Source organism: Heteronotia binoei, chromosome 16 (genome assembly GCF_032191835.1).
Source record: "Heteronotia binoei isolate CCM8104 ecotype False Entrance Well chromosome 16, APGP_CSIRO_Hbin_v1, whole genome shotgun sequence".
NCBI classification, from domain to species: Eukaryota; Metazoa; Chordata; class Lepidosauria; order Squamata; family Gekkonidae; genus Heteronotia; species Heteronotia binoei.
Genome location: NC_083238.1, coordinates 43,602,129 through 43,622,239, shown reverse-complemented (window position 1 = coordinate 43,622,239; position 20,111 = coordinate 43,602,129). Strand labels below are relative to the sequence as shown.

Genomic DNA, 20,111 nt, shown 5'->3' with positions numbered 1-20,111 from the left:
GGCTTCTACCAGGGTCACCACACAGAGGGCGGCAATGGCAAACCACCTCTGAAGGTCTCTTGCCTTGAAAACATTACAGGAAAAGGAAATGAAAGGTCCCCTGTGCAAGCACCAGTTGATTCCGACTCTGGGGTGACGTTGCTTTCACAACGTTTCCACGGCAGACTTTTTACTGGGTGGTTTGCCATTGCCTTCCCCAGTCATCTACGCTTTCCCCTCAGCAAGCTGGGTACTCATTTTACCAACCTCGGAAGGATGGAAGGCTGAGTCAACTTTGAGCCGGCTACCTGAAAACCCAGCTTCCACCAGGGATCAAACTCAGGTCCTGAGCAGAGCGTAGGACTGCAGTACTGCAGCTTTAACACTCTGCGCCACGGGGCTCCTGGAAAATGTTACAAGGTCACCATAAATCAGCTGTGACTTGGTGGCACTTCCCACCACCATTTGAACATTGGTGGCAGTTTATTCTCACTGAGCACACCTTTCAGGTATCTAAAGATAAGCGCAGTAGGTGCTTTCTGGTCCAGAAAACAGGGGTAAATGTATTTCGATATTGTATTTCTAACTGGGAAGTTGCAGCTACGGACAGGATTGCCTGGCGTACAAAGCTGGAACACATGTGGAAGACAGAGCAGTCCAACCGATGGGACTTGCTTTCACAGGTGTGTTTTCAGATTCAAGAAGAGATGGTTCTGAATTCAACTGAGCTAGGGAACATCTGGATATCCCCTTAAGCCTAAAAGAGGAATGGTTTGCTACTGGATTTTATTTTATAATTCTGTTCTATTAAGGAATATTAGGGGGGGGGGGGAACACACAAATCAACGAATAGGGTTGTTAGCTATAAAAACTGCACTGACAATTTTATCTGCCAAGTGCAGGCCCCATTTTGGGCAGGAGCTCACAGGAGTAGCGCTCCTGAACCTCTAAATTTTAATTGTGCTTTCTTTCTTTCTTACCAAACCCCCCCCCCACACACACACACACAAAATGCTTGCCTCTGGGCTCCACTGTTCAAACCCCCTGTGAGAATTTTGCTGAACTCTAAGATTTGACAAGCTTTCTAATATTTTCCCCACACACACACAAAAAAATGGGAAAATAACCAAAACATATAAAGTGGACAGATGGAAATCTTCATCATGCCGCTGTGGCCACACAGGAGGAAGTAATTTAAAAAGTATGATGGGAGTAAGGTTTTATGTTGACAATTATAATTCAAAAAGCATTTTAAGGTAGATGCTGAGCTGATAGAATTGAGTACACCTTCTGGTGATGCCAGGGGTGTGTGGCATACACAAGGGAGCTGTGCTAACAAGCTCTGGCACCTCTTTTTCTACAAATGACCCCTGGCCAAGTGTTTATAAAAATGACAATTCCTAGTGTTTTGAGTTGAGCATTTAGTCTGATACGCAATAACTGGCAATATAGTAATTAATACATTAATTTTTTTAAAAAAAATAGCATGCTGACGTTTTAACAACTGCATTCTAAAAATCACTGTGCAAATACAATGTGGAATTGAGCTGCTTAATAGTTACCATAACATCCCACCACCTTAGAGGTAGGCTTTGCTGCTCAGAAACACCCAGAACTGCTGTTTACAGAAACACAAAAACTGTAGTGAGAGCTTTGAGTACGAACAGCTCCTTTAGAAAAGGTGTTAAGGAAGTCTCATTGAAATCTGCACTATGCAAAGAATGTTATCTCTGTATTTTTACAATATGGGCGTATGTTTAACAGAAGTACACAGTACAACTAGAAATCTACATGGGGGAAGGAAAATCCAGTGCCGGATGCAAAAGCAGCATGGCATAGTGGTTAGGTAGGGTTGCCAGGTCTGTGTTGGGAAATACCTGGAGACTTTGGAGGTAGATCTGGGAGAGAGCAGGGTTTGAGGAGGGGAGGGGCCTCCGCCCGGTCCAATGCCATAGAAGTCCACTCTCCAAAGCAGCCATTTTCTCCAAGGGAGCTGATCTCTGCCAACTGGAGATCAGTTGTACAAGTGGGAGATCTCCAGGCCGTACCTGTAGGCTGGCAATCCTGACCTGGATAGGACAGGGGTCCCCAGAATAGTGCCTGTGGGTGCCTCAAAACCCACTTGCTCAATGAATTTGCCCAACTGCATGGGAAGTTTCAATGCCAGCAACAGGAGTTGCCAGGTGTGTAGATCTGAAAAATGACATTTGTGAGGTGGGTAAGAGAGAGAGAGAAAGAGAGAGAGCACCCAAGGACAGACACTCCACTGTTTCCAGGAAAGCAATGTGGCAAAGTGCTTTCAAATAGGGTTGCCAAATCTGACTCAGGAAATATCTGGGGACTTTGGGGGGTGGAACCGGGAACAAGGAGGGCCAGTATAATAATAGTAGTGATGATAAATGAATCTTGGAGGACTAGCCTATAGTTTGTAAGTTGGTATATTGCTGTTTTTATTATATTGTCTTGCTTTTAAGTTGAATTGTTGATTTGAAAATGTTGTTAGCCGCCCTGAGCCCATAAGGGAAGACTGGATACAAATCTAATGAAATAAAATAAATAAATAAAATTAGATTAAAGGTTGTGACAAGCATGCCTGAACTCTGAAGGGAGTTCTGGCCATCACATTTAAAGGGACTGTGCTCCTTTGAAATGCCTTCCCTTCATTGGATATAGGAGGATGGGGGCACCTTCTCTTGGGGCTCATAGAATTGCACCCCCTGGTCCAATCTTTTCTAAACTCGTTGGGCTTTTTTTTTTTTGAGGAGAGGCACCAGATGCTATGCTGAAAATTTCATGCCACTAACTCAAAAAACACCTCCCCCCAAAAGCTACAGATAGCCCCAGATTGATTCTCTATTATACCCTATAGCAATGGACCCCAACCTTTTTGGCCCCAGGGACTGGCCCTAGGGCCGGCCCGCCGACCGCAACCCCAGGGCTGGCAAGGTGGGGGCACCCAATTGGGCCTCCTCCCCCTTTCGCCCCCCACAGCCTTGCTGCCTCCTCCTCCCTGTTTCCACCTCCCTCCTTTGCCCCCTCCCGTGCAGCCTCACCGCCTCCCCCCCCCCCCAATTTTCACCATTTTAAGGCCGGGGAAGGAGGCAAGGACAGTGTCCCTTGCTGCTTCGGCGGCAGTTTTCCCAGCTGATCAGCGGGGTGGGGGGTCGGCCTGGGAGGTGCTTCACTGCCCCTTCCTGGCCTTAAAATGGTGAAAACTATGGTGGTGGGGGAGGCGCCGCAAGGGGCGGGGTGGTGAGGCTGCGCAGGCAGGGAGGGCGAGGTTGGTTGGCCCATTTCAAACAGGCCGCATCCCGGTACCGGTTTCCATTGGATGTAATGGAGTGCCTAGTGGACATTCAACCCCTCCCCCTCACTTTCTGATAACCAGGAAGTGGTGGGAGGGCCTCCAAACCAGGGGATTCCCTGCCCCCACCTGAGGATTGAGAACTCTACTTTCAAATCTTAATAAGTGAGTAGAGTTGCTATATGCAGAACCACTTTTTAGCAGCCTGTAAGGTCTATAATGCCTGGATTGGTTATTTGGCAACTCACCTCTGAGGATAAAAAGTAGATTAAATGGAGAGAGAAGCTACTAACCCAAATCTACTTGCTCAGATCATGGCTGGACTTTAACCCAAGACTTCCTGCCCACTGAGCAAATGATTCAGCCTCTTGGTGGACTCTGGATCGCTCTCATAGCACTTTATTTAATTATGAAGGTAGTAAGATCTTCTTCTTCAAAGAAAATCTCAACGATAATAAATTCAAGACCAGGAATCTAGAAAATAAATGCAGGCCAAAATACATAAATGGTATGGAATATCCTTTTTTATTATTTTTGGCTTTTTATAGAAATACAGAATAGGGAAAAAGGGACAAGGGGAAAGAATAAGGAAAAATACAAGGTATGGAATATCCTTGAGAGGTAGAATATTATGCTTGGGTTGCTCTGTTGACCCTGCTTGGGTACCGTAGTCTTTACTAACAATTTTTACCTCAAGGCAGCTAACCTTGAGCTAGATATCTCAAGGAAAAGGCAAATGTACGTCAACAAACAGAGGTTAAACTGGCATTTACCCCCCTTAATTTTAATGGGGCTGAACAGCACTGTGTGAGGTTGCAGCTCAGGGTTAATCATTGAAGCCCACATACCAAGGCGCTCTTGCCACCAGCGAGACAGTGCGAGTGGGCAAATAGCTTCTGACCCCACCCTTGTAAATCAGTGTGTTAATCATTATCATCCTAGCGGCGATAAGGCTCTTTCTGGGTCAACACAGAGGCTGTAATTTCAACCGTCCGTTCACGATCTGAATTATTTCCGTGAAGATAACATTTATTAAGGAACAGTTGCCTCACAAGGGGCTGGCGGTTAACTCCTTTCTTCATCAAGGAGTGTTCGGATTTGGAAACGCACTTGGCATAGTGTTGCCAACCTCCAGCTGGTGGCTGGAGATCTTCTGCTATTACAACTGACCTTTAGGAAAAACTGAGATTTATCACGAGGGCAGGCCTTGACACCAGTTCTACTAAGGGCACTACGAAGCCCCCTCAGCCACAGAGCTGGAATTTAATTAGGTCTAGGAGGAAGAGACACAGCTTCAAACCTAGTACATTCTTCCCCTTTTCTGGTCATCCGCATGTGATAAGGCAGAGGTCACAAGTGAAAAGATTATGTATGGCTGGGCAAAGAAGAAGAGGACTGTGTGTATACCCAAATTGGCTTTACAAGGGAGATTTTTGAATATGCCCTATTCTGACAGAATTTGGCCTTAATTTTGAGAATTTGAGCCTGCTTCGGTGGGGAGGGCGGGATATAAGCTAAATAATAAATACATAAATAAATACATAAATTGATAGGATCGATACATCCTTTCAGGCCCTGCTCATATATAGGTTCGTTGAAAATATAAGGAATCATTATGTTAAGCCTTCAATTAACCAACTGTCCCCTTATACTCCAGAAACCCTGGTTCTTTTGCTTAGCAATAAGGATACTAAGATTAGCAATTGCAAAATATGTTTCAGTCCTTTTAGCCATTGCACCCCAAAAAAATATGGGATAAGTATTTTATGAATCAATGAGCTTCGAAGGGAAGGGAAGGGAAGGGAAGGGAAGGGAAGGGAAGGAAAGGGAAGGAAAGGGAAGGGAAGGGAAGGGAAGGGAAGGGAAGGGAAGGGAAGGGAAGGGAAGGGAAGGGAAGGGAAGGGAAGGGTAGGGAAGGGAAGGGAAGGAAAGGGAAGGAAAGAAAAGGAAAGGAAAGGAAAGGAAAGGAAAGGAAAGGAAAGGAAAGGAAAGGAAAGGAAAGGAAAGGAAAGGAAAGGAAAGGAAAGGAAAGGAAAGGAAAGGAAAGGAAAGGAAAGGAAAGGAAAGGAAAGGAAAGGAAAGGAAAGACTGTGTTAGGGTTGCCATTGCCAACTCTGGACTAGAAATTTCCCAGAAATTTGGGGGTGGAGTCCAGGGTATAACTAGGGTTGCCAGTCTTCAGGTGGTGGTTGGAGATCTCCTGGGTTTACAACTCCTCTCCAGAGATCCGTTTCCCTGGAGAAACCGGCTGCTGTGGAAGGTAGCATTATACCCAACTGAAGTCCTTCTCCAAACCCCACCTTCTCCAGGCTTCACCCCTCAAACCTCAAGGAATTTCCAAGCCCAAGTGGCCTGAATATTGGGGCTAAGCTTCAACTCACCCATCCTGGGCTCAGGAGCAGAGCTCTCTGCCTGGCCTTAGATTGGCTTACAGGCTGCACTCTCACCTACATCACAGGAGAACTGCTGAAGGAGAAAACGAGATAAGGGGAAAAAAGCATGCAGCCCTTTGGTAGGTAATGGGCCAACTCAAGTTTAAAAATTTTGCAAGCAACCAGCTGGCTCACAGTTGTTCACAAAGCCTAAGAGACCAGTGCAAAAATTTGAGCCAAACAAATGGCTTTTAAGACTAGCATTTCATGTTTGCCGGCCACTCCAAATATTCCCATTGTGGGTTGGAATAAGTCACAGCCCTCAGTTTTCAAAGACCTGAGCAAGTCTGTTAACAACAGGATGTTCTGGAGGGTATTAATTCATAGCACTGTCGTAAGTTGGAAGCGACCTGATGGCACTTCATACATGCCAGGTTGCCAAGTTCAATTCAAGAAATATCTGGGGACTTTGGGGGGTGAAGCCAGGAGCAAGGTTGTGACAAGCATAACTGAACTCCAAAGGGAGTTCTGGCCATCACATTTAAAGAGACCGCACACCTTTTAAATGCCTTCCCTCCATTTGGAAATAATGAAGGATGGGGCACCTTCCTTTGGGGCTCATAGAATTGGACTCCCTGGTTCATCTTTTTGAAACTGGAGGGTGTTTTGAGGAGAGGCACCGAATGCTATGCTGAAAATTTGGTGCTTCTACCTCAAAAAACAGCCCCCCTAGAGCCCCAGATACCCACAGATCCATTATATCCTATGGGAATCGATCTCCATAAGTATAATGGAGTGCCCAGCAGACATTTCCCTTCCCCCCCACACTTTCTGATAACTCTGAAGCAGGGGAGGGCCTCCAAACCAGGGGATCGCCTGCCCCCACCTGGGGATTGCAACCCTACACACACGTGTCCCTTGTGATTGAAACACTACCCATCTGTTCTTTGCATAAAGATCAGGCCTGCTGCAGTCTTTTCATTTGTACTCAAGGTTGCTTTCTGAATCATAACAGGAAGAGACAATATTACTTTCTAGACGTTTGATAGGTTTCCAAAATTCAGTCCTCCTCGCTTAACTCCCCACCCTGCAATTTGTATTTACACAAGTTGCAGAGCCCCTAAGCATTAACAGTTATTGTGTAGGGGATTTACCTTAGAAGGTGTTATAATTACACTGCAAACCGACCACCTTGGGCAAAACACCTGCTCACTTAAGCAGTTTTTAAATCCACCTTACATTTATACCGCAGTCGTGTGGGCTCACTAAAACAGAGGGAAGCTGGCTTTCTTGATATTAAAATGGATTATGTGACATATAAACCATACAATTCAAACACATGGTCACCAATTTGAATTCTACATAACCACCCTTCTTTGCTCTCATTTGTGATATTTGAAAAGTTGTGTTTTGTTCCAAGTAAAAAGAGCCTTGCTGGATCAGAGCAGTGGTCCATCTAGTCCTGCATCCTGCTTCACATAGTGGCCAACCAGATACTCCAGAGGGACAAACAACAGGTCTCAGAGGCCAAGGCCTTCCTAAGAACATAAGAGCACTGCTGGATCAGACCAGTGGTCCATCTAGTCCAGCATCCTGTCTCACACTGTGTCCCACCAGTTCCTCTGGACGACCAACAACAGTGCATAGAGGCTGAGGCTTTCATAAGAACATAAGAAGAGCCCTGCTAGATCAGACCATTGGTCCATCTAGTCCAGTATCCTGTCTCACACTGTGTCCCACCAGTTCCTATGGACGACTAGCAACAGGCCATAGAGGCAGAGGCCTTCCCAAGAACTTCAGAAGAGTCCGCTGGTCAGGCAGTGGTCCACCTAGTCCAGCATCCCACTTCACAGACTGGCCAACTGGTTACTCTGAAGAGACAATAACAGGGCACAAAGGCCAAGGCCTTTCCCTGATGCTGCCTCCCCAGCCCTGGTTTGCATAGTTTTACTGCCTCCGAATGTGGAGGTTCCCTTTCGTCACTATGGCTAGGAGCCATTGATGGACCTATCACTTACGTGTGCTAGTGGCCATCACTATATCCACTGGCAAGTGAATTCCATGGGCCAAGTCTACAGGGAACCAAAACGCAACTAGGCCCTCATGTCAGAACAGAAGATGTAATGGACAGAAAGCAGAAAGTGACAGATGTATTGCTAGTTAACCGGTTGCGATCCTACCTTTAAATCCAGAAGTGACTTTGCTGAAATATTGTGCAAGAACTGAAAAATCTCCAGTTAACTCACAAAACATTAATAACAGCTAAAGTATTAAATGGTCCTGACTAGCAGGAAGGAAGGAGAAGGAAGGAAGGAAGGAAGGAAGGAAGGAAGGAAGGAAGGAAGGAAGGAAGGAAGGAAGGAAGGAAGGAAGGAAGGAAGGAAGGAAGGAAGGAAGGAAGGAAGGAAGGAAGGAAGGAAGGAAGGGATTTTTTAAAAAGTGATAAACTGCCACATCAGAAAGTCTCGCTGAAATTGGGGAAATCGGCTGACGCATTCCATTTGTAGAGGGCTTGAGCAAGACTAATTTTAACTGGATTGATGTCAAAACCCTCTATGTTGAATGTGCCATCCATTGCCAATGAGTGCTCTGAACACAGAAGCTGACAAGCTACACCTGGATTCCCAAAGAAATGATGTTTTTGTATTAAAATAATAGCGAGTTTCTAGGCATGATATTTGTGGGGGTGGAAACCTTGGAAAATATCAGTTGTGGATCCTACAGAGTGAGGTGAGTTGCAGGGCAGGAGCTAGACATACACAACTCAACGAAATTTGAATATATGAAGCTGCCTTATACTGAAACAGACCCTCGGTCCATCAAAGTCAGTATTGTCTACTCAGACTGGCAGCGGCTCTCCAGGCCCTCAAGCTGAGGTTTTTTTCATGCCTACTTGCCTGGACCCTTTTCAGTTGGAGATGCCGAGGATATGAACCTGGGACCTTCTGCTTACCAAGCAGATTGCTCTACCACTGAGCCATTGTCCCTCCCTTTCTAGGGTATGGAAAAGGGAGAGAGACGGGGAAATGCGCAGCAGTTTTTCTGGCCACTGTGTGACACAGACCGTTGGACTGGATTGGCTATTGGCCTGATGCAACATGGCTCCTTCTTTCTTTTTTTTTTTTAATTTTCAAACAAGTTATTTCAAAATAGAGATACACACAGAATCATATACAGGATTATACAGACAAGATCAAACCCACCCAGTCACCAACCCCACCCCCCCAAACCTAAAGAAACCCAGATTACAACATTAATCAAGTAATGCAAGCCAATGCCAAACCAGCATACTTTGCTCATTTGAACCAAAATCTCCATGTGACAAATAACTCAGAAAAGGAGACCACTTTACTAAAAGATTAGACCTCTGTTTTTAAAGACCTCCTCCATCCAAATTATAAATGATTTTATCTAAAATAAAGTACTCCCAACATTTATTCAACAAAACTTCAACATGGCTTCTCTTATGTTCCTTTAAGCTACCATGAAGTACAAGTTTTGGACTGTACCACTTAGGAACACAGATTGGGGGAGGGAAGGTTCTCTAACCCCAGCCGTCCTTGTACCCGCCTAGTTTAGTATGCTAAACTAAAATGATTCAATTTGATATGCTAGTTTTCTACATGAAGGGGACTGTTTTTCAAGCCGAGGAGCCATTCGATCATGTGGTCAGCTTCCCCCAACTACCATCAAAAATGGGACAGTTGGCCCTGACACAGGTTTACCACACCACAATTACAAATGGACCTATGGACCTCTGAACACATGTAGCTGCTTATACTGAATCAGACTGTTGGTCTATTAAGCTCGGTACCTTTACTGCAGCGCTCCTTAGAGGCTTAAGAGCCACATATGGCTAGGGTCACCAGCTCTGGTTGGGATACTCTTGGACCTTTGTGGGGTCTAATGCCACAGAGACTGCCTTCTGAAGCAGCCATTTTCGCCAGCAGGAAACTGATCTCTGTAACCTGGAGACCAGTTGTGATTCCAGGAGATCTCCAGCTGCCACCTGGAGACTGGCAACCCTAAGGCTCTATAACATGCCACCTAGAGCTCTTCTACCTGCCATTTACCAGTGTGGCATTAACTCCGTGCTTCAGGAAAGTAGGCGAGGCTGTGCTCTGGTGCGGCTTGTGGTTAGCAGATGGGGCCATCTCAAAACAACCCCTGCCAGAGGGATGAGTAAGCTGCAAGGTTCCCTGAGGTGCAAGTCTTGTGCCAGAGATGGAAACAAGCTCTTTTAGTTGATGGTGACTGCACATCTGGCTCTCCGTGAGTCATGGAGATCACTGGTCTGCTGAAAATTAGCAGCAGCTCTCCAGAGTTTCACATCACATTGGCTTTCTACTGGTGATGCAGGGGATTGAACCTGGGACCTTCCGGATACCCTACCAGTGAGCCAAAGCTCCTCCTCTAAGGCAACAGAATGGTTTTGTAGTCTAGTTTGTGGAAATTATATCATCTCCATGTCATTAAAAAAAAACATCGGCTCATTCATATTAATAGTAATAAATAATTATAGCTAAGATGAGGAGGAGGAAGAGGAGAAGGAGAAGAAAGAGAAGAAGAAGAATTGGATTTATATCCCACCCTCCACTCCAAATCTCAGAGCGGCTCACAACCTCCTTTATCTCCCTCCCCCACAGCTGACACTTTGTGAGGTAGGTGGGGCTGAGAGAACTCTCCCAGAAGCTGCCCTTTCAAGGACAGCTCTGTGAGAGCTATGGCTGGCCCAAGGCCATTCCAGCAGCTGCAAGTGGAGGAGTGGGGAATCAAACCCGGTTCTCCCAGATAAAAGTCTGCACAATTAATTACTACACCAAACAGGTTCTCTCTTTTTACACAAAAAAGAATTCTTAAGACTCAACAAACACACACACACGCACTCTCTCAAAAGTATAGTATCTGGACAAACAGCTTACCTGCTGTAGATCTGAAAGGGAATACAGGTGGATCTGCTGGAGAAGATATTCTCTGGGGAAAATTCTAAAATAAAATAAAATACAAATTGATTTCGAAGGACAAATGTTTACAGTATTTATATAGCACTAATGGCCCAGGCTAGCCTGATCTTGTCAGATCTTGGAAGCTAAGCAGGGTCAGCCATGGCTAGTATTTGGATGGGAGACCACTAAGGAATAATAGGGTTGCTATGCAGACGCAGGCGATGGCAAATCACCTCTGCTCATCTCTTGCCTTGGAAACCCGATGGGGGTCATCATAAGTTGGCTACAACCTGACAGCCAAAAAAAAAGGAGGAAACTCAAAACAGTTTACACATACTTTTTCAGTCATTCTTTAAACATGCCCCCCCAAGGACTAAAGCTGAAAAGCAGAGCTATCAGTCAGCTGGTTCAAATGCTCACTATCAATCAGATGTCCCTAGGTAATGCACAGCTCTTGAATCTCTTAGGTAGGGTTGCCAATCCCCAGGTGGGGGCAGGGGATCCCCTAGTTTGGAGGCCCTCCCTTCACTTCAGGGTCATCGGAAAGCAGGGGGGGGAGGAAATGTCTGTTGGGCACTCCATTATTCCCTATGGATACTGATTCCCATAGGGTATAATGGAGAATTGATCCATGGGTATCTGGGGCCCGGGGGGGGGGCTGTTGTTTGAGGTAGAGGTACCAAATTTGCAGCATAGCATCTGGTGACTCTCCTCAAAATACCCCCCAATTTTCAAAAAGATTGGACTGGGGGGTCCAATTCTGTGAGCCCTAAAAGCAGATGCCCCTATCCATTATTCCAAATAGAGGGAAGGCATTTTAAAAAAGCATGGTCCCTTTAAATGTGACGGCCAGAACTCCCTTTGGAGTTCAATTGTGCTTGCCACATCCTTGCTCCTGGCTCCACCCCCAAAGTCCCCAGATTTCTTGAGTTGGACTTGGCAACCCTACTCTTAGGCCATGCTCTTCAACTCAATATACCATTTGCTCTTTCCCCTCATTCGAGTATCCTTGTTTGAGAAACCAGAAATAGTAACAATGACTCTCAAAGGAAGGTGGATCCTCCCAATCGTATACACAAAGTCTATTAATGGGCAGCTGTAATTGTAATTTGTACGCAAATATTAGCTGACCCCCCCCTCTTTTTTTCTTGACAGTACATATGGAAATCAAAAACAGTCTTCCTTTTGGGTAAATACAGGTGAGTAGCTGTGCTAGTCCAAAGCAGTAGAAAAACAGGCCTCATTTTGGGCAGGAGCTCAAAGGAACGGAGCTCTGGAACTTCTAAATTTTATTGTGCTCTTTCTCCCCCCCCCCCCCAAATACTGCATCTGGGCTCCATTGTTCAAACCCCCCTGTGAGAATTTTGCTCAACTCGACAAACTTTCTAATATTTCCCGCCACAAAAAATGGGGAAAGAACCAAAACATATAAAGCAGACAGATGGAAATCTTCCTCATGCCACTGTGGCCACATAGGAGAAAGCAATTTAAAAGTATGATGGGAGTAAGGCTTTATGATGACAATCCTAATTCAAGAAGGATTTTAAGGTAGATGCGGAGCTGATATAATTTAGTCCACCTTCCGGTGATGTCAGGGGTGTGTGGTATCCGCAGTGTTTCTGAATCTGCAATGGAATTTGCAATGTTCTAAGTTCCGGTCATTATAGGGTTAATACTGTTTACCTGTTTCCCTATTGTGTGCCTGACCTATGAAGAAGAGCTCTCCAAATGAAGAGATGGGGGGGGGGGAGACTGTTTATCTGTGTTAACTGGTCAGTTAGTCAGGTGACTTCCTTTGTCCAGGTAGAGAGGTCAAGGAGAAGGGGACAATCTCCTCCACTAGCCATGTGTCTTTCATTGTGTTAAGATGCAGCTCTTAGAGTTTGTTATTTTCTATCCCAGTTCCCCCATCCCTGTAGTAATAAACTTATGATTGTGTTTTTTATATAAAAGACTCTCTTAATCTCATTTGATCCACCAATCCATCGAACTGTTGAGTCATAGAAAGTGAATTTCAAACAGAAGTACCTCTAACACAAGTGAGTTATGCAAATAAGTTACGCTAATGAGTTCCGGCACCTCTTTTTCTACAAAATGATCCCTGAGAACAAAGATATCTGAAGAAGTGTGCATGCACATGAAAGCGTCTACACAGAATAAAACTTTGTTGGTCTCAAAGGTGCCACTGGACTCAAACTTTGTTCTTTTGGATAAACACAGTAATTCTTGGACAGAAAACTATTACTCAGGCTAAAGCATGGATCGTTCATTGTTCCTACAAAAATCAGGGCCTTGGAGATATTGGCTGTAGGCTGCGTGATTCGATTTCTTATCCCCTTGGCAATTAGCTGGACGCGCCAGTGACATGAGATAAAACAAGACGACATTTCATTCATCCACCCTCACCTCTTGGCCTGATCAGGTATGTCTCTGCCCAAACAAAAGGTTATCGCTTACGCTCACTACTGCAAACCGAGAAGCAGATAAGGTTTTGTTTTGCTGCATCCGAGGCTGAAGTTGTAGGGTGTGTAGCCGTGTCACTTTGCCAACCATAAATACCCAGGCGGGCATTTAAAAGGCCGTTTGTCATGGGTTCGGAGCAATTTTTCTCCAACGAGTTAAACACCCTGACAGCTAGACTAAAGCGACCACAAATAAACCTTACGCTACCAGCCAAAGTACAAATGTGATAAGTGCAGAGTACATTCTGCCTTTGACAATGCCGTGCAAAGAAAGGTGGGCAGGTAGGGACAAATTCATTCAGCGCTCTTGTATCACTGGAGGATAAGTGTGTTTGAGAGAGAGATTTAAATACTCATAATAAAAATAATCGGGTGTGGTGCCAGGTTTTTTTTTTTTTTTAATCAACAGCAAGGCTTCGCCATCTTGCAATCCCCTCTCGCCAAGTGGAAAAAAGAAAAAGAAGCACAGAATTGTCCTGATCAATTCCACCCCGGGGATGAAAAGCTCTTAAACCGTACTTGCCGGCAGTAGCAGCTCCTCCATCAGGCATACAATATTTGCTTCTGTATTTTTTAAAAACAGTATTGGGGGGGGGGGGTTGTTAAGCTTTTAAAGGCCTTTTAAAAATGGCTGCATTAAAATCCTCAAAATGGCCTGGATCCTAGACCTACACCTGTGCTGCACTGTCTTCAGAACGAAATGACTGGCTGGCAGACTGCCTTGTACCTTGTCTCACAGACGATATGCCCGGTGGGATGACATCACTTTCGGCTGATGTCATCACGCCGGGGCATGTCAGGTGACGATGGAGCTCTTCAGGGGCATGGCTCCCCTGCTGGCCATCTCCATGAAGCTGGTTGGAAGCCCTGAAATCAGGGGAACCCCCGGCAGGAGCAGGGGAATGGAAACCCTAGTCCTGAAGGTGTTGCTCCCAGACCTTCCTGCCTATTTATGTGTCTATTTTGTTTCTAGGAACAAAATAGGAACTCATTTGCATATTAGGCCACACCCCCTGACATCACCATTGTTTCGCATAGGGCTTTTTGTGGAAAAAGCTCAGCATGACCTCATTTGCATATTAGGCCACACCCCCTGGCACCAAGCATTCCTGCTCAAAAAAAGCCCTGTATGCAGGGCTTTTGGGGTAGAAAAAGCCTAGCAGAAACTCATCTGCACATTAGGCCGCACCCCCTGACATCACCATTGCTTCACACAGGGCTTTTTGATAGAAAAAGCCCAGCAGGAACTCATTTATATATTAGGTCACACACCCTGATGCCAAGTCAGCCGGAACTGTGTTCCTGTGCATTCCTGTTTGTTTGTTTTTAAAAGGCCCTATATATATGTTTCTATTCTCTCTCTTTTCTCACTCTGTTTGCATGAACACACATCTCCGGCAGAGCTTTTTTTTTTTGTAGCAGGAACTCCTTTGCATATTAGGCCATGCCCCCTCTTTGTAGCCAACCCCCCCCCCCCAAGCTCTTGGGGGACTGGCTACATCAGGGTGTGTGTGGCCTAATATGGAAAGGAGTTCCTGCTACAAAAAAAGGCCCTGATTTTCCAGGTGTCAGTTCCCCTGGTGAAAATGGCTCCTTTGGAAAGTGGGCTCTACCCCACTGCATTCTACCCCACTGATGTCCTGCCCCTCCCCAAACCCCTCCCTCTCCAGGCTCCACCCTCCCAAAATCTCCAGGGATTTCCCAACCCGGAGCTGGCAACCTTAGAAGGAAAGGCAGCTTAGAAATATATTAAATAAAGGAACACACAAAGCTTTATACAAGGCTGGGCTGCTTTGTTTCCAGTAGCTGTTTCTACTCTATCTCTCAAGCAGCTTTCCAGCTTGTAGTAATCATCGTATTAGCCTGTCCTAATATAGACAAATTTTTTGTCAAAGACTGCCATTAGCAATCGTACCTGAAAATAAAGTACAGGGCATGAAGCATTTAAATGCCCAACCTTTCATCTTGCTTCAACAAGGAGGTGTTTATGGTTGCTGCAGGGGCAATTTTAAAGATCGCTGCGAGAATCTCCTAAAGTGATAAGTGCACGGTGGAGGTGCATGCAGCCAATTTTTTAAACAGCGCTTTTCTGCTAGTGGAAACAATTTTGAATCCCAGTGGGATTTTTCTCCTATAAAAAAGGACCGGGGGGGGGGGGGGAGGCTGGAATTGACAGTCATGGTTTAAAAATCAGTCAGTGTTTTCTAATCTCTCCCCTAAAGAGCTGCAGATTGCATTTGCTCTCTTCAGAGCTACAGAAATGCAGCAATGTTCCTTAGAAGCAAATATTTTGCATTTCTGGGTGAGTTCTACTAATTAATTCAAATTTGGCAAATTACAGAGAGGCTCTCCTCCAGCTTCAGGATCATCAGAAAGTGCCGGGGGGGGGGGAAATGTCTGCTGGGCACTCCATTATTCCCTATGGAGACCGATTCCCATAGGGAATAATGGAGAATTGATCCGTAGGTATCTGGGGCTCTGGGCGGGGGGGGGGGCTGTTTTTTGATGCAGAGGCACCAAATTTTCAGCATAGCATTTGGTGCCTCTCCTCAAAACACCCTCCAAGTTTCATAAAGATTGGATTGGGGGTCCAATTCTATGAGCACAAAAGAAGGTGCCCCTATCCTTCAGTATTTCCAATGGAGGGAAGGCATTTAAAAGGTGTGCAGTCCCTTTAAATGTGATGGCCAGAACTCCCTTTGAGTTCAGTTATGCTTGTCACACCCTTGCTCCTGGCTCCACCCCCAACGTTTCCTGGCGCCACCCCCAAATTCCCCAGATATTTATTGAATTGGACTTGGCAACCCTATCTACAGCAAATGCAGCATTTCTAAAGTCTTATGATAGAAACCGATTTGATTTGTCCTTCTGGAAACTTGGGACGACGGCGGATGAACTCGAAAACACCCCTGAGTGAATTGGTTACACAAAATACATTGTTCTTTCACACCTCTGTAAATTATAGGCAGTTTGCCAGATCTGCAAGATGTAAGAGGACTTGCGTATGCAAAGCGTTACTGCCAAGTCAGGTCAATGAGCACGAGATGTTTGTACACGTGTGGGAACACAGGAGTGACTTGTGCAAGCCCATCACTCCTCTCCTGCAAAGGGGAGACAGGAATCAGTGTCCCCTTTTCCCAGTGACTCTCACCAAGGATTGATCAGAGACCAAAGATGCTGCTTCTGCGCCTCTCTCCTTCTGTTCGCTCTACCACCCATGAAGTAGGATAAGAAGTGCTAAAGGTCCCTTTGCTAAGATTATTCCTTTACTGCAGTGGTCGCCAACCTTTTTGGCACCAGGGACCCGTTTTGAGGAAGACCATTTTTCCACGGGTTGGGGGAGGGGGGAGCGATGTTTTCGGGATGATAGAATTGTGCACTTTATATCTATTAGTTTGGAGTGGTGGTTAAGTGTGCAGACTCTTATCTAGGAGAACCGGGTTTGATTCCCCACTCCTCCACTTGCAGCTGCTGAAATGGCCTTGGCTCAGCCATAGCTCTCACAGAGTTGTCCTTGAAAGGGCAGCGTCTGGGAGAGCTCTCTCAGCCTCACCCACCTCACAGGGTGTCTATTGTGGTGGTGGGGGGAGGTAAAGGAGATTGTGACCGCTCTGAGACTCTGAAATTTGAAGTGGAGGGTCGAATATAAATCCAATGTTGTCATTTTCTTCTTCTTCTTCTGACTACATTGTAATATATAATGAAATAATTATACAACTCATGACCCTGTTGCTAACAGGCCACGGACCGGGACCGGTCCATAGCCTTCAGAGAGCACTATCGGATGATAAAAACCACCCCCTCTGATTTCCATTCTAAGGGCTGGATGTGTTTACAGAAGGAAGTTAGTGAGCTGGGAGACTACTATCTGAGGTGATAAAGAATGCTGCTGGTGGTGGTGGTGGGGTTAAACAATCTGTTTCAAGGAGAGAGCGTGCATTAAAAGAGGGAGAGAACGCAAGAGGAAAGAGTGCTTCCTAGAACTGGCTTAGTTACCATACCCCTTGCTGACGTTTTCTCCTTGAAATGCCCTGCACTAATGCTGTTTAGGCCTGACTTGGGTAGCGCAGGCGATCCCGATCTCCTCAGAACTTGGAAGCTAAACAGGGTCAACCTTGGTCAGTATTTGGATGGGAAGACCACCAAGCGAGTCCAGGGTTGCTACGCAGAAGCAGGTAATAGCAAACTGCCTCTGAAGGCCTCTTGCCTTGAAAACCAGTCAATTTATGGGGTCACCACAAATTGCCTGCAATTTGATGGCCTTAAAATAAAAAATGCTTCACTTCACACATGTATAGCAATTATTAGCTAAATAGCCATCAGTGTGACAGCCTGAAGCAGAAGAGGAGGAGGAGGAGAAAAAGGAGGAGGAGGAGGAGATTGGATTTATATCCTGCCCTCTACTCCAAATCTCAGAGCAGTTTACAATCTCCTTTACCTTCCACCCTCACAATAGACACCCTGTGAGGTAGGTGGGGCTGAGAGAGCTCTCCCAGAAGCTGCCCTTTCAAGGACAGCTCTGTGAGAGCTATGGCTGACCCAACGCCATTCCAGCAGGTGCAAGTGGAGGAGTGAGGAATTAAATCTGGTTCTCCCGGATAAGAGTCTGTGTACTTAACCACTACACCAAGCTGGCTCTCCCGGGAAGGAATACAGTGAGGAGGAAAGCCCCTTGGAGGGTCACGAGGAAGCCAGCCTCCATGGGTTCTTACTCCAAGACTGTCATATCCCCTTCTCCTCATCCTCACCGACTAGGCACACACCTATGCAGAAGCAAAGGAGAATGGCAAACAGTCCTTACAATGCCTGAGCCCCCTCATGTACCCCCACCCAGCTATGGGTGGGTGACCCTGACATACATTGACTCTAACCTGCCTCACAAGGTTGTTGTGAGGATTAAATGGGGAGAGAATGATGCAAGCTGCTTTGGTTTCCTCCCAGACTGGGGAGAAAGCCAGGGTAAAAATGTGGACAAATAAAGTTTACAGGATTTGTTTCCCTTGAAGACGGGCATCAAAAACCTTGTTTTCTCCATGGGGCCAGATGGCAAATAAGTAACATCTCACGTTTTCCCTGTAGTAAGGCTGTGCCCAATGACAGAACTCAAGACTTTCTAACAAAATTCCATGGGATGTGCACATAAAAGCCTCAGTGATCACATGAGTCCCTCACCCTGAGGCTATTCCTCCCAATACAGAAGCAATAAGGATGATTCTGCATTCAGTTCCAGATGTGCTGACATATCCTTTCTGTTTTGCAAGGTGCCAGAGCAATCCACATGGTCCTTTTCATCACCGGTATCTTCATCATCATCAAAACTGTTGCAAGAGCTTCCAACAACAACTGAATTGCAATTGTACGCTACTGAAAAATAGAACATAAAAAGCACTCTGCTGGATCAGACCAGTGGCCCCTCCAGTCCAGCATCCTGTCTCACACAGTGACCAACCAGTTCCTCTGTAGGACTAACAACAGGGCATAGAGGCTGAGGCCTTCCTAAGAACATAATAAGAGCCCTGGTGGATCAGACCAGTGGTCCATCTAGTTCAGCCTCCTGTCTCACACAGTGACCAACTAGTTCCTCTGGAGTGCCAACAAACAGGACATAGAGGCTGAGGCTTTCCCCTGATGTTTCCTCCTATGAATGGAGAGGTTCCCTTCATTCACACACACACACACAAGCCTTTTGGCTCTGCTGTGTTATTATATAAGGAAATTAGAAGGAAAGCATTAAACAATACTTTTTGAGAGCCAGAATGCCATAGTGGTTAAGAGTGGCAGACTCTAATCTGAGGAACAGGGTTTGATTCCCCCACTCCTCCTCCACATGAAGCCTGCTGGATGACCTTGGGCCAGCCACAAGTTCTCTCAGAGCTGCTCTCACCGCAACAGTTTCTCTCAGAGCTCTCTCAGCCCCACCAACCTCACAGGATGTCTGTGGTGGGGAGAGGAAGGGAAGGTTATTGTAAGCTGTTTTGAGACTCCTTAGGGTAGAGAAAAGTGGGATATAAAAACTCTCTAATCACTTCTCTAAGCCAAATCAGTTGGCAGCTTGGAGAATGCATTTAAAGTTAAAGTTGCTTTCTTTCCACCTCTCCCCCTCCTCTATCTATTTTCCTTCCTCCCTCCGACATTCATGTCTTGCAGCTCTCAAACATTTGATGTTTATTCTATGTGGCTCCTATGCTAAACAAGTTTGGTCAGCCCCTGATCTAGCCCCTTAGGTGGAACCCATCATTACAGGAGGCATCTGGGAATCTTCAAGAACAGGGCCTTGTCAGTGTTGTAAACATTTTCATGTTGAAGGAGAATACAGTAACTTTCACTGGTTTCTATCACCTAACATGAGGCTACAGGGACAAGATATATGAGTGTTTCATAAAGGAAAATCAACATACAGCCTGGGTAGCCATTTTGGCCATGAGTTTCAGAAACACCTCAACAGCAGGGATGTTAATAAAAACTAGAAAAGAGGAAAACAACAACGTAGCATGTTCTTTTCTTCCTCAAGGGAAAGCTATCCATGCTGTAAAAGCAACAGAGTGCCATCATGATTAATCAGTCGGCTCTTAATTCTCTCTAAGCAGCGCTATTAACCGTTTGTTTATATAAATTCTGACAGGATTCAAGATGGTGTTTTCAGGACTGCTGGCAATCGGCATAGTGAGATGAAGAAGCAGCAGCAAAAAAAGGATTTTACCAAAAAGAAAAAAAGAACAAACCCTTAAGTTTCCTCACATTCTTTAAGACGCAGTAACTATAATTTAGGAGTGTGAAACAATAAGCATGGTGAAACAAAATTTGAGTCCAGTGGCACCTTTAAGACCAATGAAGTTTTATTCTGGGTATAAGATTCCATGTGCACACACACTTCTTTAGATAAGCATGGCGGTTATCCACAAATGACGAATTTATCATCAAGACAGCAAATAAGAAGTGGGATACAATTTTGCTCATGCCCCGTGAGGTAAAAAGAAACCCAGTAAAGGGCCTCTGGTGCTTTCTGTGAAGTAAACTGAAGGGAAATATTGGTAATCCTCCACAGGCA

General features: G+C 45.5%; 1 protein-coding gene across 1 annotated transcript in view; it reads right to left on the bottom strand.

Annotated features, from left to right (window-relative positions):
* The window catches only part of PLEKHM3 (pleckstrin homology domain containing M3), a 121,642-nt gene that overhangs the window by 32,163 nt on the left and 69,368 nt on the right, over positions 1-20,111 (bottom strand). Inside the window, exon 6 of the mRNA XM_060257239.1 lies at positions 10,578-10,641. Within this exon, the coding sequence (XP_060113222.1) occupies positions 10,578-10,641 (64 nt within the window). The remainder of the gene's footprint in view (positions 1-10,577; positions 10,642-20,111) is intronic.